Raw genomic sequence first — 25,312 nt, forward strand, 5'->3', positions numbered from 1 at the left:
ACAGCACTGGGACAACCCAAGTTAAATGCTCCCGCACAGGCCGATGCCTTTCGATGGCCAGTGGCCATTAACGTCATGTGACATGTGTCAGCCTACCGGCAGCCTTTCTACTGGGGGACGAATGGGAGAGATGTTTCTGACCCCCCCCCACACAAAAAAAAAACAAAACCTGTGCTCATGCATCAAACAGCATTTCAGACAGAGAGGGTGTTAAATATAGAAATCCCCTTGAGCCTAAATTACTTACAATGCTCATCATTATATCTTTATTATTTATAAAGAACAACCGCGTATGTTCAAATTAACATGATGCAGAAGAAATAAAACTGCAAGGGAAACAAAGTTGGTTTGTGGATCAACGGAAAAGGAAGCAAAAAAAAAAAAAAACTGTGTGAAACTGAATAATTGCAAGAATGGAAGCCACAATGTTCCTTCATTTCTTAAACCATTGATTCATGGGCATTAGTTATACTACACAAGACGGCGCTGAAAGCTCATGGAAATTATTTCACTATGAACATTGACTAGGCTTCATGCATGAAATACAAACAATGGTGTTGACAGTAACTCATTGAAAATAAGAGGAGCACAGGGGGGGGTAAATACTATCCAGTTATTTCACAAATCAAACAAGCATTTGAAACATGCATTGCTGATGTTCCCATGCCAATAAAATGAATACAATCAAGTGCATTAACTCTCTGGGATTCTTTTTAAAGTGTGTTCTGTCAGCCTTGCATTGCCTTTTATATCAACTGTCATAGTGAGAATGACAAAACTGAAAACATGAAGAAAGAGATGGCACAGATAGTCGCTTTTTCAGAATCACTGGATTGATTGTCAGGGACGAATTTTCCGGTCTCCAGGATCGTACTATGAGTTCCCACCAGTAGCACTGTCATGCCTATGTAGCCCACCATGACAAAACCACTAGGACAAACCTGACAAGCAGGGAAGGAGCCGTATCGGATTATCTCAGAATCACTTTTTTCCCCCCTCTCACATATTCCTGCTTCAGCCTGGATGGAGGTGGAGTCATTACAGAGCACTTATAGTTTAGCTCTTTATTAGGCATTAGAAAACGAATCAAATCAGATAGTCTCCATTAAGCGCTGAGGTGTGGTTTCAGAGTGCTGCTAAGTAGCAGCAAAGTGCTGACAAGATGGAGGACTTATGTGCCTTTCTATCCATTATCAGCTGGTCTACCTGTCTGGTCTTTATTAGCAGCCGTGCCCAGAACCTTCTATTGCAGGAAGTGCTATGTAGATCAGGCGCCTGCATGGTAGTTAGGAGCAGGTGGTGGTGGGGGGTGCAGGAAATCTATTCAACATTGATCCTTTTTTTTCCATTTACACGGAGTATAAACATTTTATATCAGGAAACCATATCCACCAAGGAGGTGGGGTGCAGTGAGTGTCCCGAGTATCCTCAGTCAGACACAAAGCAACATGAGAAGAGTGTATGGTCTCACCTCACAGTGGCATTTCCAGCAGAACATTAGAAAAAGACACGCCAGCAGTGAATTGGCAGGATGATAAAGCTCTTGGCAACTCAATGTACAGTAACTGAACAGAAAACCAGGGAATGAGCTGGTCGGGGAGTGAAGGGGGGCGGGGGGCAGCAACAGATGATAAGATGCTTTGAGTTGCATATCTAGATGTAATGCACATGTCATCAGCATTGTAATGGCTTTCATGACTGCGTCTATGTGGAGAAAGTGACAGGAAAGTTGCCGGCTGATGGAAAGTTGGTGAGACAAAACAAACAAATCAGCTGATGTTGGTCACAGGGATGAATGCTTGTGCTTGGCTGTGGCCCGTGGTGTGTTTTTACCGTTGAAGGTTAACGTGGGGCTTCTCGTTGACATCAGCGAGAGGAATATATTTTACACATAATGAAGCATTGCTCAGAAAAATGAAAAAAAAGGCTGCATGATATATGATATCACATATGATATCATATCATATTAGGTGATATGATAGGATATTTCAGTAAAATGGTCTCCCAGTACGATGTGCATATGTGGTCAAATGGGAATGTGTCCCAGCCCATGTGTGTGTGTGTGTGTGTGTGTGTCTTTGATAAGATGGTTATTTTGTATTTTGAATAGTTTATATTTGTAAATATTTACTTGCAAGTGAGAGGTGGAGACTGAGGATATCAGATAATGAAGAAGAGGCACTCATGACCATTTAAATCTCACACAAGATGTCAGCGGAGCAAACAGTTCACGCAAAGATCATGCTAATTAAAAGAAAATTGTCTGTGCACTTAAAAGAAGGTGAGGAGGCTGCTGGAGGTCGGTGCGATAGGGCTGCACAGTTCAACCGTCAGGTTGTGTGAGCACGGACGATTTTCTAGAAAACAAGGGAGGTCCGAAGGTAAAAAAAAAAAAACACCCCAGCAGTATGTTGAAGTTATACAAGACGTTCTAACAACGAAAACAACAATTGAGTATTAGTTTTCTCTTTTTACGTTCCTCCAGGAAACAAAAGGTGAGCACGTCCAAAGTGTGAAATATGGGGTGGGGGGTAAATAAATGATATATTTTATTGTCACGAATGGACAGTTAAATTTAAGCTCACCATGTCCAGTATTCAGAATTCCAAACATTTATTCACAAAATTTGTGACTTCTCAACTAGGTCTTTCTTGAAGTTCACCAGTTTGGTGCCAGTTATTGTCTTTCATTTCATTATTGGCTTTTATTTATTGTCACTTAGTTTCTGCATTGTAATGCACAACGTTTCCTCTCCGTGTGGTAAACCAATGTGCATCCAAAATTGCTAAGTGAGTGCGTGTGTGTTTGTCAAACAGGCCATAGACTGATTGTCTCGGCTTGTTGCAATGTTGTATATTTTAAATATAAATTTAGATCGCACAACAATCGGGAGATGGGTATTTCGGTATTGATGGGTTTTTTGCACACTGGGCACGCCTATCGCTCAGCCAGTCTCCATTGTTTAAATGTTATGTAATGGTACAGACTGGCTGTACGATAGCATTAGGGATTAGATCGTTGTGTAGCAGCAATAGCAAGGACACCAGCAGCTCAATTGCCACAGCAGGACTGTGCAGACCGGCAAGTGCGCCATTGGATCGAGGGAAATGGAAGTGTCAGGGGCGACTGCGGACAATCTGTGGTTCAGGAGGTAGAGCACGTTGTCCAGTAGTCATAGAAAATGGCTTTTAGACTGAAGTAATGACAGGGTGTTTCTGGGAACTGGAAGAACCAGGATGGGAGTCGGGTGGCGGTCAGCAGAGAAGGTTGGCGGTCGGCATGGATGTCGTGGGGGATAGCCACTTCTCGGGAACAGAAACAGGCCTCGGATCGGCAGGAAACTGCTCAGGCGGCTCGCAGCTTTGGAACAGAAAGGGCGCTGAGCAGTGAGGACTGTAGACGGGCGACCAAGTCTGCAGCCTGGTACCGCTGACTGAAGTCGTGTTAGCCGGCTCAGTGCAGACAAGCTGAGGCACAGATCGCGGGTTAGCTTGTGCACAGATGATGGCTGTATATGTTCGAGCTAAGACTGGTGCAGCTGAGGCTGCAGGCAAGCAGACCAGACTCTTCAAAGATACACATTCAGATCGTCGATGAGTATCCAGATGGTGGCAGCTGGCTGAGATGAGCCGTGGTCCAGGCCTGGACATTACTCTCCTTTTGTGATTACTTGATTTTCCTTTGGTAAGCAGCTGTTTGTCCGATTAGGAGAAAGCCTGAGAAGAAGTGGCCTCTGGGGTCATTTACGAGGCAGTCGGTGATGAGATCCCGGGCAGTTTTCTTTTCAGGAACACAGTGGGTAATCCTTGTAAACATTCCGTGTTCAAGCTGTGAATGTCAGTGAAAATCAAAAGATTATGAAGTAACATTTTTTGGGGGGTTTAGTTTAGTTTTTGTTTATTGTTTTAATGCTTTTGTTCTTGTCTTTTTGTGTTTCTGCAACTGCAATCGTTTTGAATTTTGTCTTTTGTTTTTTTCTGAACCATAGGTCCCCTCACAAAAAAACATGATGAATCTTCAATGAACAGGCCACGGGATGAAGGTATTTTAACTGCATGTTTTACAAACTCCCCAGTGAGTGCTCTGTTTGTATCTTTGTTATCATCTGACGCTCATCACATTGTCCTCACATAGGTGGAAACACACGGGCAGATGTATTTCCATCAGCTTTAATTCGCAGACAGATTTCTTATTGCCTTTTATCGACGTGCATTAGGTCCAATTCTTCAAGGGGAGCAAATTTATTTTCCTCTCCAGGTGATGCATCACTGAAAATCACTATTTAGCTGCTTATATTCTTGTTTTGGCGCACACAAACTGAAAAGGTTTATGAATTTACATGTGTAATTATTCAGATCAGTCAGAATATGTTACCAATGGACATATGAAGTTCATTCCATCACCATTCGTCCATGTGGGTTTACATGAGCGCTTTGCATGTGGGACATCTATGCCTGAGCGCGCTTCCTGTCAATTTTGTGCCAGTTTGTGTTTGTTTACGTGTGTGTTGTATTTTGAATTTCAGCCTCCCTGCCTTATACCTCTAATTGCTACGAGGTAGCAAATCAAATTGTGCGGCTGTTTAACAGCGAACACAGGCGGAAGGATTGATGCGGGATCGTCAATAAGAAAACAAATGGAAGGGTGATAAAGGAAAAGCAGAGAGCACAGGGAAGGGCAATGAAGGGTGGGGGTCTGTGGGGGGGGGGGTAGTCATAATGAAGACAAGTGGATGATGAAGTGACATTTCCAGAGCTTTGAAAGTGAGAGAGATGTAAGGAAAGAGAAAAGAGAATGTGGATGAGTGGGAAACTGGTCGAGCTTGACATTTATATCGACACACCTGATGGATCTTGACAGAATCGGAAGGGCTTGGGTCCGCCCGAATTTCTCCTTTAATTGCTAAGGTTGGGATCGGAGATATACACAGTATATATGGAGAGAAAGACAGAGAGAGAGAGAGAGTTGGAGAGAGTGAGTGAGTGAGTGAAGGTATGTGGAGGAGATGTTTAGGAGGACAGTAGTGCTTACGTGGAGGGGAGAGGAGAAGAATGTGTTTTGGAGGCATGCAGGAACGACAGTGAGCTCCTTGTTGGCCTTAAAGACACTGGATTTAGGGTGCAGCTTCACCCGCGTGCCTGCACCCTTCACGTTTTAATCAGGTTCATTGGTGATGTCAGTGAAACTCCGGAAATTTCCACAGGACAAATATTCTTTTTTTTTTTCAGTGAAAGCCTATTTTTATCTTTTTTTTTCAGGGGTTAAGAATTGTTTTACAAATTTTAGGTTTTGCAAATTAGGTTTTACAGAACCTAAACACAAAAATGTAAGTGCATTTCAGTCAGAACTGTTGATGTCTGTTGCACCACCACCTCATAGCATGTTTGGGAGCAAAGGGGCTGAATTGTTCTTTAGTTTGGTGATGTACAGAGAGATTTGCTACACAAATTGCAGTTCAACTGTCATTGTGTTGGTAAATAATCGTGTCTGGGTCGTCAAAACGCCTGATACATGCTGCTCACTGTACGTCGTCCTCTGAGGATTCGAGTTGCAGATGGTGACGGCCTGCCGGCATGTCACTCCTCTATACTGTCCTCGTAATGCTGGCATAATTGAATTTGTTTACATATCCTCTGGGAAATCAGCAGAGGCTCAGAATACACCAGAGGAGAGGCGAAAAAGAGCACAATGCCGGCATGTCGGGCGGAAAATGGTATTTTTAGACATTCTGCTTGTGTCAGTCATACGATCCATGACGTCTACATGTGTGAAACCTTTTGTTGTCGTGTTCACCTGTGTGTGTGTGTGTGTGTGTGTGTGTATGTGTGCGACTGTGATTGATGCACCTAAGTCCATGTGCAACCTGAGATTCAGGTGGTGATGCAGGGTGTGCGAATACGTGAGTAGAATTTGTTACCACGGCAACAGGCATTCAGTGAGTCGGTGCAATGGAATGGCTGGTGCAGTTCTATTAGCAAGAAGCAGTTTCCATAGCGACTCAGCATCGCAGCTGCCTATGCAAGTGTGTGTGTGTCTGTGTGTGTGTGTGTGTGTGTGTCTTTTAATACGGTGTGAGTCTTGTGTGAATTTGAGTGTTCATTAGTCGTGTTTGAGTTGCTTTGTAACATTTCATGTTTTTTTTCATCTCAGCTATGATTTTTGATTTTGTGTGTGTGTGTGTTAGCGTGTGTGAGCCTGCCATCCATGTTTCTACCCCCCTTACACACACACACTCCTCAGTTCTATCACACTGTCCTATTTTCATCCTTCCCTCTCTGTGTCTTACACCTCTTTATCTCTCGCTCTCTCCTGCTATCTGTTTCTCCTCCATCTCACAGCACCGGGGCTCATCAGGGTAAACAGATGCTGTGGCTGTTATTTATGTTTCCACTTGGTCTAGCTTTCATACAAATTATCCACAGGGTCTGCACAGTGCAGACACTCAACTTAACTGGGCTGCATTGGCAGTGCTCTCAGCCTCATGCTCACATAGACCACAGCAGCAGGGGGTGGGGGTGGGGGGTGGGGGCGGTAGGCAAGGGCTGACAGAGTGACCCATGGCAACAAATTGATGGGCACAACGACACTAGTGACAGAGGACATCAAAACTGGCTGGACACCCGCTCTGTCATGCACGAATGAGAAAGAGTTTGGGAAGGTACCGTCACAGGGCAGGACGGGACAAACTGACCTGCAGACTTACTTAACAGTCCACACGAACAAAAAAATGCATTCTATATTCATTTTTGATTGATATGAGATATTGATTTTGACTATAAACTTGTTTATTTGTTGTTTTTTCATCTATTTACCTTCTGCAGATATTCGGGATCGTCGTAAGAAGCCTGTGATGTTGTTCATCCACGGTGGCTCCTACATGGAGGGCTCAGGGAACATGTTTGATGGCAGCGTCCTTGCTGCATATGGAAATGTCATTGTGGTCACCATGAACTATCGGCTCGGTGTGCTCGGTAAGTGTGATGAGACTCGTTATCTACTGGCACTGGACACGTCTGATTTAAATGTTTATAGGCAGTGTGTCATCTCACCTTGGACGTGCGTGCCAGAAATCAAAATATGTGTTGTCAATCCCATTTATATGAATTAGGCTTGTATGAGCAACAGATCAAATGGCAGCTTCCAAGATCACCACTACAATAAATCCAGATCTATTTTCAAACAAGAAATGCATTATAAAACTAAATTTAACTGCAGAGCAGACCCAGGTCCATGAAGATTAAAAGTACAATTACATAAAAAAATACAATTCACATTCACAAATTCCTGCATCAAATAATACATTACACTTTACATATCTCAATATATAGATAAATACATTTTCATCACTCAGTATACCCCACACCCCACCCAACCTCACCCACCTCATTACATTAGCATCATTACTACAGTGACATACGGTATATCATAAATCGTAACCCCTGTGAGCTGCATATTTCAAACATTACATATTTGCATGTACTATTAAATACTGTGTATGTCTGTACCCGAAAGGAACTTGTTTTTAGTTGAAAACAATCGTTGCTCATTGCTTGAGTAATGGCGTATGTGAACCTTGATCCACAGTGACATGGCCCTGTACATAGCAGATCTTTGTATTGCATTTGATCTTGGTACAAGAATGGAAACATGACCCCTGCTGACTTTACTTGTCCTATGCTCATGTCTGTCCTGGGAAAAGCAGGACTCCTGGAAGTATGACCTCAGTAACCTGTTCTATACAGCTGTCCTAAATGGAAAGTTTTAATTGGTTCTGACTTCTTAATGAATGATTTGATCTACCGGTCAATCTACGTTCCTACCCTCACCTATGGTCATGAACTCTTGATCATGACCGAAAGAACAAGATCTCAGATACAAGCGGCCGAAATGAGTTTCCGCCATAGGGTGGCGGGTTGCTCCCTTAGACATAGGGTGAGGAGCTCTGAGTAGAGCTGCTGCTCCTTCACATCGAGACGAGCCAGCTGAGGTGGCTCGGGCATCTGTATCAGATGCCCTCTGGATGCCTCCCTAGGGAGGTGTTCCAGGCATGTCCCATCGGGACGAGACCCCGGGGAAGACCCAGGACATGCTAGAGTGACTATGTCACTCAGCTCGCCTGGGAACGCCTTGGGGTCCTCCCGGAAGAGCTGGAGGAGGTGTCTGGGGAGAGGGAAGTCTGGGCGTCCTCTCAGGCTGCTGCCCCCGCGACCCGGCCCCGGATAAAGCAGAAGAAGACGGATAGATCATATATTTAGTCTTTGTTGAATTGAAAATATGAGATTTCTGAATCTCAGCATTTGCGTTACCCAATCCACAGTTGAATTCAAGTCATTTTCAGATAACACATCCATATGGTTTGATGACCTAAACACTGTGGAATCATCAGCAGACATGGCTACACTAGCTTTATCATTTGTAAAAGTGAGTGCAGCAATGGGCCTAGACATCTTCCCTGTGGGACCCCAAATTATACTAGCTTTACTGTAGAAAAACTGCCATTGACATGGACGGTTTGTTTTTATTTGATGAATAGCTCCTCATCCCATTAAGATTCAAATTATTACAACCGTGCACAACAAGTTTCATTAAGAGCTTATTGTGATCGATCAAGTCAAATGCAGCACTAAAATCAAGTAGAACGGACACCCACAATCCTTTCCTGAGTCACTCCACTGATCAGTCATGTGCATTAAAGCAGTACTTGTGATGAAATTCAAAGTACAGTTTGTTACTGTTAAAAATCTGTTTCATCTTATTTGTTAAAAATAAGATGAAATCTGGCTTGCTTGGCATGGGAAGAATGCCGATAGGACAGCTTTTAGCACCTAAACATGTGTCCTTCAAGTTTTTTGGGGAGTGGAATAACTCGTTCAGCTCTTTCCATGCCAATGGGCAAACACCTTTCAATAAAATTTGATTAGATATGTGGCATATGGGTTATGTAATAGAGCCAGAAACCATATCTAAGACTTTCCCATCTAAGTTATCTAATCCTGATGTTTTTTTGACAAACTCACAATCCTTATTTCTCAAGATTTGGTTGTTCATCCATTGAACTGAAAGGTTATCATGCAAAGACATCACCTCCATTTTTATATTCTCTGCAGCAAAAAGATAATTAAATTAGTTATGTGAATTACATGTAGTAGTCATGTAAAGCAGTTAGCAATATATATAGGTTTAGTTTGCCTCCTTAAATTGACAGGTGGTCTTTAGTGCTTTTATGAAAACATGCTCAATAATATGAAAAGAGACACATTTTGTGTCAGAAAACACACAGACACTGCAGAGTTCTGTGAGTAAAAGAAACCTTGTCCTTCCTTAGCCCGGATTGGCATCAGAATATTTTATTTTCTTTTATTTCATCATCAGATATCTCAAACATGATGAGGGAGAAGCAGTGAGTGTCGGTTTGCCCTTTCCACGTGGTCATTTTGAAGGTGAACCTGTGCACTCTTGGTGAAACCTTTTTGATCACGCTGTGTTTTCTAGGCAAAGATACTCAGTAAATAAAAAATACATGTTCTCAACCTTGACCATGGGTGACACTTAACATTCAATGTGCGACAATTGCAACAAACAAATGCTTCTCTTTTGACCTCTACACTGTATTGCTCCTGTCCTTCTTCTCATGTAAAGGCTCCTTCAATCAAACAGATACATACAGACATTTCATACACATAATGTGTGTTTTGGGGTACAAAATCACCTGTATTAACATCAAATCATCCAGAATATCAGTAATACACAACAATAGTACATCAAGGTACAAGGCAGCAGAGGTCCGCCGGAAACCTCGTATATAATATAAAGTGCTACAAAAGACATCTTTCACCAATGATGATGCAGAATCCATTCAAGCCATTTATTATTGGTAATAGGCTTCTTTAATGTAATTATTCCGCTCATGGCAAAGAAGAAATAATTAAGCCCCTAATTAGTATTTCATTTTGATCAAAATGTAAAGCTTTACACAGACTGTTTCCTCTGTTTCCCTGGAAACCCCTGAGGGTTCAACTAATACCTGGAACAGTCATTACTGTATTATAAAGTTCTTCTGCATTGAAAATGTTAGTGACTACTCCAGGAAATAGGACGCACCAGATATGCCAGTCAGCAACAGGATTTATTTCTCGTTCATGTGGTGTTCGGAGCATGTGACACTGAAGGACACTGAACCAGGCCTACATTGTATGTATTTGATCAGCTTTCATTCTGCTGTATTACCGATCTGAGACCTAAGAAACTTGTAACGATACAATATCACTGTTTGTCTGTAATGTTTGCTCACAGTCCGGAAATCACAATGTGTTAATCCTGCGTTGTCATCGCTGCTGCTGAAAGTGCTCAGACTTCACCAGCGGCTGCGTTTTTCTCTTCAATGAATGTTATATCAGTACAAGAGGGATTTCACAATAAAGCACTAATAAGTGCATTCATGGTGCTCATCTAGCCTGAAAAATGATTTAATGGTTGCAGCCAGGATCTGCCTCGCTGCTTCAGACTCTGAAGACCCCTCAGTGGCTCTAGAGCACATTCCTCCATTGAAAACAGTTGAATGAGTTGAAATGCGTTTGTTGCTTTCAGTGTATTTTAGGATAATGATGTGTGTGTATGCATGTGCGTGTGCGAGTTCTCATCTATCTATTGGGGGGTGTTTGCATCTGTTTCAGTCATTGCGGTTGCCAGGTTGGGTAATCAGATCTTGTTTATTGCATCAGGCCTGTTTCAACATATCACAATAATGATCAACAGAGAAAAGGGAGTAGTTTAGGACGCCATCCAAGAGTTGCTGTGAGTGTTAACAGAGGGTAACGTGATCCAGGCTGCTATTGACAGTGCCAATGGGGAAAAGGCGATGACAAGGACAAACCCGGTTTCTGAAGTCATGGCTCAGATCTGCAGTTCCATATTTCTCAAAGTTCACCTTTTTATTCCAGGAAAATCCTCACCATTGAATTGCTGAGTTGCAACACCCTCCTCTGTGCCTCTTTGACACATCAAACCTGTTTTCAAACCACAATATGACCTGTTAGGAGTCTTTGCTGTCGTCGCCATTCAGTCATATTTTACTGCACTGAAGCACACAATAAAATACACACAGGGCGAGTACATGTGTTCCCTCTCTGCAAATATACTCATGATCTCGCTGAGCGTTATGGCAGATGAGAAAAGTGTCGTTGATTCCTACTACTACATTGTTCAAAATTTGTGTGTGGGCTAGAACCCCCCCCCCCCTTCCTCCTCCTCCCCCAGATATGCTTTAAATGGGTTACTGTATTAAGGCGATTATCTTTGTGTGTGTTTGTATGTTTGTGCATCATAAGCACACGTTTGCCTTTGTGCACACCGGTGTGCGTGAGCATGTGTGTGTACTACTTGGTTTGCCTGCCATGTGTAAAATATACATGAATAATGCACCATCCATCTGAATATTTGATAGCGTTCCCCTCCGACACTATGAATTTCTGTGGAAATGAGAAAAACAAGCATACCGTATTTTAATAGTATTACGTCCTAATCTTCTGTATTATCCTGTACTTACACATACTGGAGCTTCTCGGTGCCAACCTCATTTCCAACAATGCCTGCACCTTTAACAGAGTGATGGTGATGGGGCGTTAGGAGTAACGGAGGAAGAGAGAGCTGGGAATAGACACATGAGCGAGACAGTGAGGCAAAAGGAAGAGCGTGGGGTGTGTGTGGGGGGGGGGGCAGTCTAAAAATAAACTGTCGGTAATGCTTTTAAAATCATAATGATAAAGTATTCATTCAAATTAAGGATCGGGAGGTGTGTGTTTACTGTCGGCGTTGTCCAAAATCATGAAAACGTCTTCTTGGTGAGGTTTTAGGGGTGAAGGAGGAGATAACGTCTGCTGCAAACAACCCGGAGCGGACGTTGGTATGTAGTCGTGCTCGGCTCACCTTTGCTCGCTTTCCACTGCTGCAGGCCCACAGAGGCGTCTCATTTGTGTTGCATAACCATCTGTTCCAACTAATTAACTAATTAACTAATTAATGAACTCTGGGGAAAGGCCCACCATCGCAGGCTCTGAGAGCAAGAACATTTTTCACCTCAGGAAGAGAGATGAAATGCTTCTTCTGGAAGCTGCCCAATCTCAGGTTTTTCCATGTAAGTAAGAGCAAACCGGAGTCGTACCGCAGCGGATGAAAAGGGCCGATGGTCTTAGCACTCATTAGTGTATCCTTGACATGTCCCTCAGATCAAACAATTCAAGTTGCTCCTGATTCTAAAATTAAGGTGGTTTGTACGTGCCACGACCAAAAAAAAAAATAGTTGCCGTCTTCTATATGTATTTGTAAATCAGCTGAATTATTACCGTTTTATTACCATTCACCCAGGTATGCTGCTACGTCCACAGACATGTCTCTGGAATCAGCTCATGCCGCAACAGTTCTTTAAAAAACAAATCAACTGTATTTTTAGCCCGAGATTCAGCCTCCCGAAAGCTCAGCTGTTCCCAAATACAAATGAAACACTCCTCCTCCACAGTCACAATCGTCCCACTCCGCAAGCTGAACACTGACTGCAGAGACCCAAAAAACACGGGCACCAATTCCAACGTGCAAGAATGAAAAAAATAACATTTCTCTTGAATAACTGCAATGAGCTGTAATCATGTGTGATAATGTGATGAGGGGAGAGAGATGGATTTGACGGTAAAGTAACTGCTGGAGGTTTGAGACACAAAGGGCATCCAAGGACAAGCCCTCCCCTCATCGGTAAAGTTCAGATTGAACATTAAGGACTTAAAGGTATATTGACCCAAACTCTTCCCCGTCTGCCTCGCAGGCCGACTGCCAGGTGCACAGCGGGATCGAGCACAAGGAGCATAATCAATTTCCAGCTAATCACACTTGAACACAGCATCTGACACACCACAAGAGTGAGTCCGAATCAAAACGTCAAGGCCCCCGTCTGATCTACCTTAAACAGCGCAACAGCCGCCAACGGTGTGTCACAAACTGGAGGGAGAAAGTTATAGAACCAGTGTTTTTTTATTGGCTCCATCCTGCGTGCTTCGCTGTGGAACCAGGTGATCAAGACGAATGCAGGGCCGTCTATTATTTGAGAGAGTACTCGCCAATGAGCAGACGCTGGCACCACGATGTCCATGTTAGAATCATTGTTCTGTTATATTTTGTAACAAACGTAGGATATAATCCTCCGCTATGTGTTATTACCCATCACTTACTGATGAAAGCATACGTGATGAAATAAAACACACACAGGCGACTGTGGCTCAGAGGGGGTCGTCCAATTTAATTCACTTTTGTTTGTACAAAACCACGTCACAAATTACAATTGTCTCGATGGACTTAGCAGTCTGCACGATGCTACACTCTCTGTCCTCAGACCCTCAATCAGGGTGAGGAAAAACTGCCAAAAACCAATTAACAGGGAGAAAAGGCAGAAAGAGGGATGTGTCTCCCTGGGGCGGAGAGACCAGCAATAGATGTACAGACAATGAAAATACTAAGAAGGTAATAGTGAAGAAAGGAGATCAGCTTCTAAAAGCTGCGAAAAACGCCCAAAGGTGACTAATGATTCATGGCAGCAGGAGGAAAGTGGGGAGATGACAAAGCATGTCTGTTGTCTGGAGGAAGTCCAGGGAGGCAGATCCAGGATCAGCAGGTGAGAAACAGGAGGAACTCCAGGCTAGAGGGCACCAGAACTCCAGGAGGAAAGCACAGTTAGACTGAATCCCAGTTCCTGAGTCCCAGTCAAAGTGAAGGGGTGAATCAGGTGAGGTCAGTACTTTGAGTGACATGAAGGAGGACCCAAACACAATGACTACTCAATCTGTTTATTATTTATAAAGGAAAACAAGACTAAAACCAACATACCACTTAGAACTGAGGCAGGAAAGGAACACGTGATGACACGGGAATTGAAAACACAGGAAGGCAAGACAGAAACATGGACTGAACACAGACTGGGATGTGCCAAAAAAACAGTGAATGTGCTGACAAGGCCAACAAGACTGAAACATAACAAAGGGGTGGAGACATAACAAACGATAAACACTAAAATGTCCATAAAAACAAAACTTAAGGTGAAGGGCCAAGTATGATAGCAAATATGTCAATAAAAAATATATGTTTACTTTGGTGACTTTGAGCTTTTGAATTCATCAGCCACTTACAAGGAGGAAAACATATTAATCCTAAGACATGTTTATATTATGTATGAACTCTAACAGGAACCAGGTTCAGAGAGATTTATGCAATTGTAATTTATAATTTCTGTGATAAATGACACATTTTCCAGCACATGACAACCCAAAGTTCTGCTAGAGAAGAAAGGGCATAAATCAAATACGCCAGAGGAAACTGTTCAAATCAATCAAAAGTGGAAAACATAGAGACTGGACACACAAGTGAATAATTAGCCCAATAGAAGAAATTAAGCGCTGATGAAACGATTGTTCTAACTCTGTGTTCTTAGCACACAGATCTGTTCCGTATTTAGTGTCTAAAAGCTGCTTCGCCATATTTGGTCCTTTGCCAGCGAGCAGCCATAATCCTGAAGCAGCTGACCTGAACGGTGTGCAGGGTTCAGACGGGTCCAGGGATCAGAGACGTACACTGAGTAAAATGGAATGTAGTTAGAAAACAACAAGCAGCATTGTGTAGTTTGTCAGAGAACACAAATGCCAATTCTGTAATCAGGCATGTGGTGTTTTGACATCTCTTGTCATTATCTGAGTGACCTCACAATGGAATTATAAGTCCGTCCTTCAGTTTGTTTCCTCCACCTCTCATCATTTAGGATCTGGCTTCAGTGTCTCTGCTGCTCCCTCTCCCTCTGCCACCCCACACTCCTCCTAGCTTATTGTTCTTTCCTTTGTGTTCACAGAAATATGTTCAGTGACCCACTGCGGTCATCTTGCTTGGTTTTTAAATCGCTCTGCAGATGCAGCAGTTCCACTCTCAGCAGTCAGATGTCCAAAGCTGTGGGTTGTAACTGGGCCGACACCAGAAATATGTTTCCTTTTTTTCTTTTCTTTTCTTTTTTTTTATAATAAAAAAAATAAAATGAAATAAAATTTAAAAATTTAGCTGGATTTATGTGTTTGCATTGAATTAATGGAGAGCCTACACTGGTGCCCTATGCCGTCGTGAACCTTTTCTGGGGCGACATTAGCTCAGGAGATAGATAGGTTGTCCATTAACCAGAGGGTTGGCAGCGTGTCGAATCACGCCATATCCAAGTTGTGCCGATTTGTCCTTTGGCGAGACACTTCACCCACATCGCTCTGTATGAATGTGAGTAAATGTTTGTGGTGGTCCGAGAGGCTGACATGTTTCCGTTCGTCTGCCCCGGGGCAGTTGTGGCCACAGATGTAGTTTACCACCATGAGTGTAAAGCGTCTTAGGGTGTCCAGGAGGAAAGCGTTACGTATGTAAGACTGATGCAGTACTGTTATTATAGTTCAGTTTCTCTCTGTCTGCGTCACTCTGTACCTTGCGCGGTATTTATTGTCTCCAGCTGTTTTCCAACTTTTAAACACCGATTTACAACCTTTCTGTAAAAAAGGTATCGAATGGGTCACGCAGACTCGGTCCAGCAGGAGTAGTGTACTGGGTGTGTGATTGGTGTGTAAACCTCCATCAGATTTAAAAAAGACCAGAAAAGAGGGACCATTTCCACTGCAAACTGGGGCGGCAGTGAGCAGCATCAGCCAGTAGTTGCATTTTTCACGTGTGTGTTCCACACTAAATGACATTTTTATGGTCACATCACCCCACTACACAACGCTGGATTAGTATGTAAAGAACACACTGAGGTGGGATTACACTTCATGTACGTAAACAGGTGGAATAAAGATGGATTGTCTTTATGCAGCCATTGTGGAGCCTCCATACAAAAGCGTCTCTTTAGATAAAGACATTTATTTAACAGAAATTAACACAGAGCTTCACTGAACAGCAGCGCATCCAAGGTGGCGCTGAGAAAAGTGTGTGTGTGAGGGAGAGTGTCGGATCTTGAATAGGCTTGTGGGAGGCAGGGGCCAGCTGCTCCCACTTCCTGTATCACCCCCAGCTCCCCCCCCCCCCAAAAAAGGTACCCGCACACAGGGAATAAAGATATGCACACAGACACCATACACAACTCTTGCCGAGGACCCCGCGGGCCGTCAGCAGCGTAACACCAGCCCGCAAACACTGTAAACACACTTGTCACTGTTAAACCCATAAACACCATATTTTCATACAGTCCATGGGCTACAAACAAGCAGGGCATGGGAACGCTTCCAGTGGATGCTGCTCGTTGCTGTGCAGGTCCACTGAGAGAGCTGCTGCAACAGAGTTTAGCCCCCAAAGAGGCGGATGGTAACAGGAGCAACCAACCTGCAGATAAAGAGATATGATGTGACACGCAGGGGAAAAACAAAATGCAAAGACAACCCTAACCCATAACTCAAAGTCAGCCATATTTTATTGATATATTTTAAAAAGCTCATTTATTTATGTAATACAAACAATTATGATGTGAAATAAATGAAATAAAATTGCAGTTTTTCTCCAGTGTGTTGCTTAAAGAGAGAGAAAGTTGTTTCTTTTTATTCTGTCCAGGCCATTTACATGGATCAGGTCGGTCATGCTTACGGTTGTAAATAATTAAGTTTACCACCATTGGGTCTCTTATTTCACTCATCCATTCACTTCACTGTCCTTAGCTGGTATCTTCACTTAAAGGTTAATGACTATCCACACACTTCCTTGGCCGTTACCTAAAGCAAGCGTTGAATATGCATAAGTTCAGCCTCATAAACTGCTGCTCTCAGCACTAAAGTCAGTAGGAAGCCCAGCTCAGCAGATGAGGGGAGGCAGCTAGAACGAAAACTCACCCCGCCGAAGGAGGGAACTCGTGGATGGAACTTAGTTTGACACATCTTCAGCTGGGGTCAGTTAACCAAATATCTGCTCTTTGTGTTTCCCATCCAAAGAGAAGGACAGGATGCTAGTTCCGTTACTGTTCACAGTGTTTATGTGTGTGTTTGTGAGTCTTGATGCATTTTATACTCCAGTGTGTCTGTGGAAGTGTTTTTCGGACTATCTGTCCATATCATTTTGCCTGAAGCTCTGGGCAGTTGCCAGGCAACTGTGGCAGGGAGTTCAGTGTGTGGCCGCTCAGCCACACAGCAGACACGTCCACATGCCTGAAGACTTGACGAGAGTCACACATCAGCGCTGATAACAGGTTAATGTCACATCACGCTAAGAGCTAAGAGAGAGATGACACAACAACCACTGATTGTGAAGGGAGTTGTTCGAAGCCCCTTTTTAAAAAATGCTCACTCACACTAACTAACCTCTGTATGGAAGCCGGAAGCAGCTGCTCTCTATTAAATGTACTAATCCTGTTATCTGAAGATCAAAATTGAATTATAGTTTGTTTGTTTGTAATCATCATGTTATCGGCATTGGTTTGGAGGAAAGACCACGATTGCTTATGTGAAACATAAAACAAACGTTTGACTTAGAGATTTTAATAAAAACAATAATAATAACTGTGATTCTACAACTAAAATACTCATATAGCATCATATAGCAAATATCATATATTTTGACGTATACCGAGTTACATACTCCCCCACTGTGGACATCATACTTGCTTTATGGGCAGTTACTTCTGTTTTTGGTATGAAATGTTGTTTTCTTCTTTAGTAGCTGAAACATCTACTACAATTATATTATTAATATTGATGCTATTATTAATGATGATTATAAATTGATTTGTATCACACCACGCATACGATACAACAAAGACTAAAAAGGAGTAAAAATAAATAATTGAGGAAAAGCATGTTAAAGGAATGCAGTATTGCAAGTGAAAAGCTAGCGTAAAAGGTTTTTCGCTTTTTCTTAAACATTTCCCTGATATCTGCAGGAAATGTGTTCCACAGCTTTGGAACACAAGAAACAAAAACAGCGTCTCCAACTTTTTGGTGACTTTAAATGAGAATGATGATTATAGACTAAATACGTTTCCAAACACACACACACACACACACACACACACACACACACACACACACACACACACACACACACACACACACACACACAGCAGGAATAACTTACTGGAATGATATGTCAGCCAGGTGAATGTACCAAAACACTCCAGCTTTTAAGTACTGTTAACCACAGATAATACTGCCAAGTATCTGTTTGTGTTCATTATACTGCTGGACTACCTAAGAATTCACTGCTTCATTCACAGTGACATTTGAGAGTTCTGAATGATGTTACAGGATGTGGTCAATGTACAAGACGTGGAGTCAGTTCAGTTTCTATACAGTCTGCAGCAGCTTCAAGGTCCCGTATGTAGGTTCGCACGACATCTAGTGGTCATAATGAAGATTGCGATCATTTGCCTCAGGAAATGAACAGTTTGTTTGTGCAACTATGTATTCCATATGCAGCATGTCTGAACTGTGGAAGCCACAGAGGAGACACTCCTCTGTTCCGTTTTTTACCCAACGATCTCTGTCAACACCGCACTTTGCTAACAAGGTGACTGCTTTTTGTCACTGCCCCCAAGTGACAAAAAAAAGTAGTACAGCAGGTTAAAGTGAAAATGAGGCAGACGATGCTAAATACATGGTGAGAATGGAAGGCCTACTCAAGGATGGTGGAAATTTCACATCCACCACCAAATTTCACATCCACCACCCCCCCTCAGCCACTAATTTAATTTGTGCGTCCTGACAGGACTGAGAGAAATATAGGATGCTGCATGTAATGTGTTATTGTTCAAAGAACAAAGGCTTATGTGTGTGTGTGTGTGTCTGTATGTGACATTTTGTTCGGTTTATTTTATCTTGGCGTGGGTGTGTGCCTACACAAATGTGTCCTGGAAGTAGGTGAAAAGTGCCTTCTGTTGCTCTCCTCCTCTTTCTGCCGACAAGTTTGCTTAACTGCGTTGAATTTCCAGCGTGGGTATTAGAAATGAGTAATTTGGCAAGCTCTCTGTGTGAAATCATCTCAGACTTGCAGTGAGTTGGAGCCATGTCATCTTCTGTTTGTTTTGCGTTTGATTTACTTCTGAAGAAAAAGGGAATGAAGGTCCAGGATATATCACACTGCAACTTTAATCACACATTTTCTGTAAACTGTTAGTTTCTCTCACTCTTCCACTGTGTGTTTGTTCTAATTCACCCTGCAGGGTTTCTGAGCACAGGGGATCAGTCTGCTAAGGGGAACTATGGTTTGTTGGACCAGATCCAGGCGCTGCGCTGGCTCAATGAAAACATTGGCCACTTTGGAGGAGACCCAGAGAGAATCACCATCTTTGGCTCGGGAGCCGGTGCAGCCTGTGTGAACCTACTCATCCTCTCCCACCTGTCTGAGGGTAAGGTTCTGTCACTGATCATTGTTACATGACCTTGTTGAAAGGGGATTAACACCAGGATGTTTCAGTGACAATATTATTCCTACATTTAAAGAGACACAGTATGAAGACATGCGTCATCGTTTTTTCAATCATGATTTGAAAGAAAACCAGTCGTCCCATGGTCGTTGTCCATAAACTATTAATCATCTTGGGGCACAAACCTTTTTAATAATCTGAAATAACCTTATCACTGAATATACCCTTGTGTAATAAAACTAATCCTGTCTGGACAAAGGACTGTGAGCAGGTTCAGTACCTTTCTGGCATTCACATCTCTGACTGAAAATGAAGATGATCTCTAAAACAAAGTTGCTGCCTCTTCTGTTCACGTGATGTTTGGACGAATGTCAAAGAAGGACTGTTTCAGGTTTCATTCAAATGATTTCTTCACGGCATTTCCTCTTATTTATCTCAATCCTGAATACATGTGTGTCATGCGACTTTTTTAAGATTTGCTTGAATGTGTTTGGATGGCAGACAGCTAAAATAAGCACCAGATGTTTGATTTCTAATCCTCAGATGTGTTCTTGGTTTGCAAAGCTCAAAAATGTGAATGGAATTAACACTTTACCAAGAATTCATATTACGTTATAAACAACTCTTTTACTTTTTATTTTTCGTTTGTTTTGTAACAAAACTTGTTTGCACGTGTTGCATTGGATAGAACATATAAGAGTTAGTTATGCCTGGTGTGCAGAGTTGGATGATTTGAACTGTATTTACTAAACAAAGCAAATAATTTGATGTCCAAAATATTCTAGGAAACCTGATGATGCAGATAAATTTGATGCAACTGCAGTGTAAGTTAAAGTTAAAACACACATTGACTTGTGTGTTGTATTGCAGGTGACTTGACTAGCTTGTTTTCTGAAGTTCAAATTGATGATATATCACACTCAATTTATAAAATACTATCTTTACATGGCCTGTGTATGTAATGGCCCTGAGCTAAAAGCAGCATTCTGTGTGTTTGGTCTTAAACCTATCAGCACAAAGTGTAGAGGAAGTTGGAGCATGAACTATTTTTAAAGGTACTATGTGTGCAGGGGAGAGATGAGACGAGCAGCAGAGCTGGAGCGTCTGCTGAGAGGCTTCTTAATTGATTTCACAGGGAAAGGAGCGGGGGTGGGGGCAAATGCAGAATATGGGGGGGGGGGGCTTAATTATTAATGACAGAATCTGCAGATAAAGCAGAGGGACAGCAAGCCACTTTACATAACAGTGCAGCGGTGCGACAGTGCGAACAGTTTTCTGTTTCCGTCTCCCTGTTCCTCCTCTGTCTCTCTGTATCCAACATGGATGGCCTCAAGCCTGCTGCTCTGTGTATTTTTCACTACTTAAAATGCTGCTGTCTATCAGAGGTAATGTTTATGAAGATTTTCTGTGGCATTGAAAGCAGCAGTGTAATACTTACTAAACAACTGCCTCTCTTCCATCATATGCATTATTTAAAGTGCTCATGCTGTAAGACCTTGTGGGGCTCGGCGGATGCTAGCAAAAGTGTGTCAGAGGGAAAAGAACTTGATGGAAAACTGGTTTGTCATTGTATCTGAAAATATGATTGTATGTCAGCAATCTGCGTGGCCTTGCTCTGTGCAGGATTGTTCCAGAGAGCCATTGCTCAGAGTGGCTCAGCCATTTCCAGCTGGTCTGTCAACTACCGGCCGGTGATGTACACCAAGATCCTCGCCAGGAAAGTTGGCTGCACTTTAGGCGACATGGCTGAGTTGGTGGACTGCCTGAGAAGGAAGAGTTTCCGGGAGCTGGTGGATCAGGACATCCAGCCTGCGCGCTACCACATTGCCTTCGGACCTGTCGTAGATGGAGACGTGGTGCCAGATGACCCAGAGATATTAATGCAACAGGTCAATGCTAGATTAAAATCCATAATATTATTCTGCGAAGCTAGTCTAGCTATAAGATATATGTCCTTGTATTAATGTATAATCCCCTCACACTATTCATACAATATGTTCTGTCTTGTCGTGCTGTGTGTGTGTGTGTGTGTGTGTTGTGACACCAGGGCGAGTTCCTAAACTACGACATATTGCTTGGTGTCAACCAAGGTGAAGGCCTGAAGTTTGTGGATGACAGTGAAGGAGAAGATGGAATATCTTCAGCCTCGTTTGACTACACCATCTCCAACTTTGTGGACAATCTATATGGATACCCTGATGGTCAGAGGCTATTTCACCTTTAAACTTTAAGATGTCTAGTGTTGATCCTAACTCTGCTAGCAGGTGCAGTACATGACAGCCAATGAGGTGTGCTTATAGCTTTGCTAACTTTTTGACAGAGCCAGACGCAGTCCAGAAGTATTTATTAATGCTCTATTGTTGTAGGGTATAGAGGGGTATATTTAAGATGATCAAACCACAACAATGACACAGTGAGGTCCCTGTGGCATTGTCATGTCAAGCTCAATAGTGAACTGTCTTGACAGTTTCACTTGCCCTGAGAGAAGGCTAATCCAGGAAGGACCTATATAGAACTGCCACATGAGCCCCGTTCAGGCCTGGCTTTACCGGAGATGAATGCATCTCATTCTATCTTTAAATAAGTGTGTACAGACACATCATCTCTGGTTGCAAAGAACAAATGTGTTGTTGTTGTTAATAACCAGACAGTGCACTTACCCTGCCAAGTGGGACAGAAAATAAAAGGCGAAGAATCAAAGCAGTCTTTGGGGTGTTCCAGGCAAGCCAAAATACCTGTGGTGACGAGACAACACAAAGCCAGTTCATGCAATTCGTGAGTCATTTCGGTGTAAGCGAAGTAGTTTAGTTGTGAGGATGGTCTGTCAGTGTGGCCCAGGTCGCATTCCAGTTCAGCCTAGAATACCACTTATTGAGGTCTCTTAGAGTTACATAGACTGTCCAGTCTACAGATCAACGTTGACCAAAACAGATTATAATGCAGAGGTGTGTCTCCTGGTAATGTGTTCCTTGTTGCCTCTGCCCAGGTAAGGACATCCTGAGGGAAACCATAAAGTTCATGTACACAGACTGGGCTGACAGAGACAACAGTGACATGCGTAGGAAGACCCTGCTGGCTCTTTTCACTGACCATCAGTGGGTGGCCCCAGCTGTCGCTACTGCCAAATTGCATGCAGAGTTCCAGTCGCCTGTCTTCTTCTACACGTTCCACCATCACTGTCAGACAGAGGCACGGCCGGACTGGGCAGATGCAGCCCATGGAGATGAGATTCCCTATGTGTTTGGAATTCCCATGGTGGGAGCAACAGACCTGTTTCCTTGTAACTTCTCCAAGAATGATGTCATGCTCAGTGCTGTGGTCATGACATACTGGACCAACTTTGCCAAAACAGGGTCAGTATACTGTACAATTTAGGACGGTGATAATGCTTTACTAAATATGAAGTAATATACAATGTACATACAGTGTCCTTCATGCACATATGTGATTTATTTTCCTTTTGTAGTTATATTCGGTGAAAGTTTAACAGATAAAGCAGCGTCAAAGATATCGCTTTGGTTTTGTGACTCCCTGTGATAAGAGAATCTTTTTAGAGGCTGAATATTTTGTGGGTTGGAACATCTGGATTGGGAATTGTAGAGTGAGAGCAGCACACCAACTGTTTTGTTTCTAATCAAACGTCTGTTGATGCCAGTCTCGAATAGCACATCATCTCCTGTGACTCGGTGCATAAACTACCCTAAGTTTTAAATTAAAATCTGTCTTGTAGGTAAAATATGTCCCCAAGCATTCATTTCAGAGTGCTGCATAAAGCCCCATAGATTGTTCAATATGGCGAACATTAATATGGGACTCTGAGTTATGCTAACATTAAGATAGCTTGCTACAGACACACTCCTTTCAATTACTAACAACACAAGACGTTTCTCTCAGAAGTGATAAAGAATTCTTGACATGGAAATGGTTTTAATTCTGTTCTGTAATTCTAATTTTAAGGGATCCTAACCTGCCAGTTCCTCAGGACACTACATTTATCCACACCAAGCCGAATCGCTTTGAGGAAGTAATCTGGACCAAGTTCAGCTCCAAAGACAAGCAGTACTTGCATATCGGCCTGAAGCCTCGTGTCAGAGACAACTACCGGGCCAACAAGGTGGCCTTCTGGTTGGAGCTGGTACCTCATCTCCACAGCCTCCACAAGGAAATCATAAACTCCATCACAACTCGACTGCCGCCGGATGGCACCAACCACTGGAAGGACCGATCTGGAACCCGCTCCACGCGCCACCCTGTAATATCCACCTATCCTCCTGATCCTGAACGTGATGGTTCCGAGAGACCACCTATTACTCTTTTCCCCAAGGAGACCAGGGATTACTCCACCGAGCTGAGCGTGACAGTAGCTGTGGGCGCCTCGCTCCTTTTCCTGAATGTGCTGGCCTTCGCTGCGCTTTACTACAAACGGGACAAGCGCCATGAACTCATGCAGCGACGTCACCGCCGACTGTCCCCCCCAACGTGGCACAACAATGGGGATGGGTGTTGGAATGGGAATGGGAGTGGTTGGGGCCCCACCGCACAATGACCTGGCCCTGAGCCAGGAAGAGGAGCTAATGTCACTGCAGATGAAGCAGCAAAGAGTGGAGCTTGAGCATGGCACCCCCCTCCCTTCTCGTGGCATCCATGGGGACTTGGAACCTCTGCGGCCTCCGGTGTGCCCGCCTGACTACACGCTGGCCTTGCGGCGGGCACCAGAAGATGTTCCGCTGATGACGGCCAATACCATCACCATGATCCCCAGCACCATCAGCAGCATGCAGCCCCTCCACCCATTCAACACGTATCCCCCGGTCCCAGCCCCGTCCACTACACCTGTTCCAAGTCACAGCAACAATGCCCTGCCACACCAACACTCCACCACTCGTGTATAGGACGAGGCACAGCCCTGCTGTTGGTGCCGAGCGACGCGCCACACAAACTGCTCCATACAAACATCACTGTCACCACCCTCTTTCCTCTTTACTATATCCTTGTCTGTTCTCATTCAGCCCTGAAATAAAGCTGCAGTTTGTAAGTTTTTAAGCAGTGAAATACCTCTAAAATGTAATGATAATATAAATGGAGAGTTTTAACAAAAAAAGCTCCTTTACCAAAAGCCTGTCATTTTAGGTACACAATTTTGTTTGTCCAATTAAAGCTCTTTCAGTATCTGGGGCTTAGGCAAGTCACTAAAATGCAGCTTTAAGCTTTTTGCTCTCTCTGAAAGAGGTATGGAGCAAATCACAATCAGGCATCTTACATATAGCGTTGTTGTTTTGTGCATGTGTGATGATGTCAGCTTAAAACCATGTTGAACATTAAATACAAATATTCATTTTCATTTATTTATGGAAAAAAGGATAATCCAGTCGCAAGTGGCTTTGTGTGAGCCTGCATATGCCCAAACAAGCATGCCTGTCATCAGGCGGCGATTTCTTGAAATTTACAAATTGCAGCTTTAAAGGCCCAATCTGGAAGTGAAGCTTGGCACCCCGTTTTGAGCACTATGTCCCAGCAGCTGTTTCTGTGTTCTCATTGTGTCGACTTTGGTTCAGCGTGAAATGTGTTAACAGGGCTGAGACTGTGAGAGTGAACACTGTTTGGTAAGTGAACCATGAACGTTCATCACTTTGAGATTTTATAAATAAATCTGTTTCCAATGTAAGGATTTTAATAGCTTCATGTTCAAAACACTTCCAGATTGGGGCTTCAAATGTTGGGCGGTACAAAAAAATTGAGTCATATTCAGTCTGTGGGATGCAACCTGGAATCCAGGCTGCCCATTAGAACTCACTGTATCTCATCCGCACAGGCTCTAATCATGTCCATTAATTTATTTGTTTCTCATTCATTATCTTCATCAGCTAATTTAACTGCTTCTCTCTTTTCACCGCCCCACTCCTCCTCTTC

General features: G+C 43.1%; 1 protein-coding gene across 1 annotated transcript; it reads left to right on the top strand.

Moving 5' to 3' along the window:
• The first annotated feature begins 3,283 nt into the window (after positions 1-3,283).
• LOC144741995 (neuroligin-2-like) lies at positions 3,284-24,294 on the top strand. The gene is given in 9 exon segments (XM_078624489.1): positions 3,284-3,386; positions 3,989-4,042; positions 6,822-6,971; positions 19,199-19,384; positions 21,026-21,291; positions 21,450-21,603; positions 22,389-22,755; positions 23,360-23,882; positions 23,884-24,294. Coding segments are annotated over 9 exon segments (2,214 nt in total).
• Positions 24,295-25,312: the final 1,018 nt, after the last annotated feature.

The sequence above is a fragment of the Lampetra planeri genome, unplaced genomic scaffold (genome assembly GCF_965212315.1).
Source record: "Lampetra planeri unplaced genomic scaffold, kcLamPlan1.2.h2 scaffold_801, whole genome shotgun sequence".
NCBI classification, from domain to species: domain Eukaryota; kingdom Metazoa; phylum Chordata; class Hyperoartia; order Petromyzontiformes; family Petromyzontidae; genus Lampetra; species Lampetra planeri.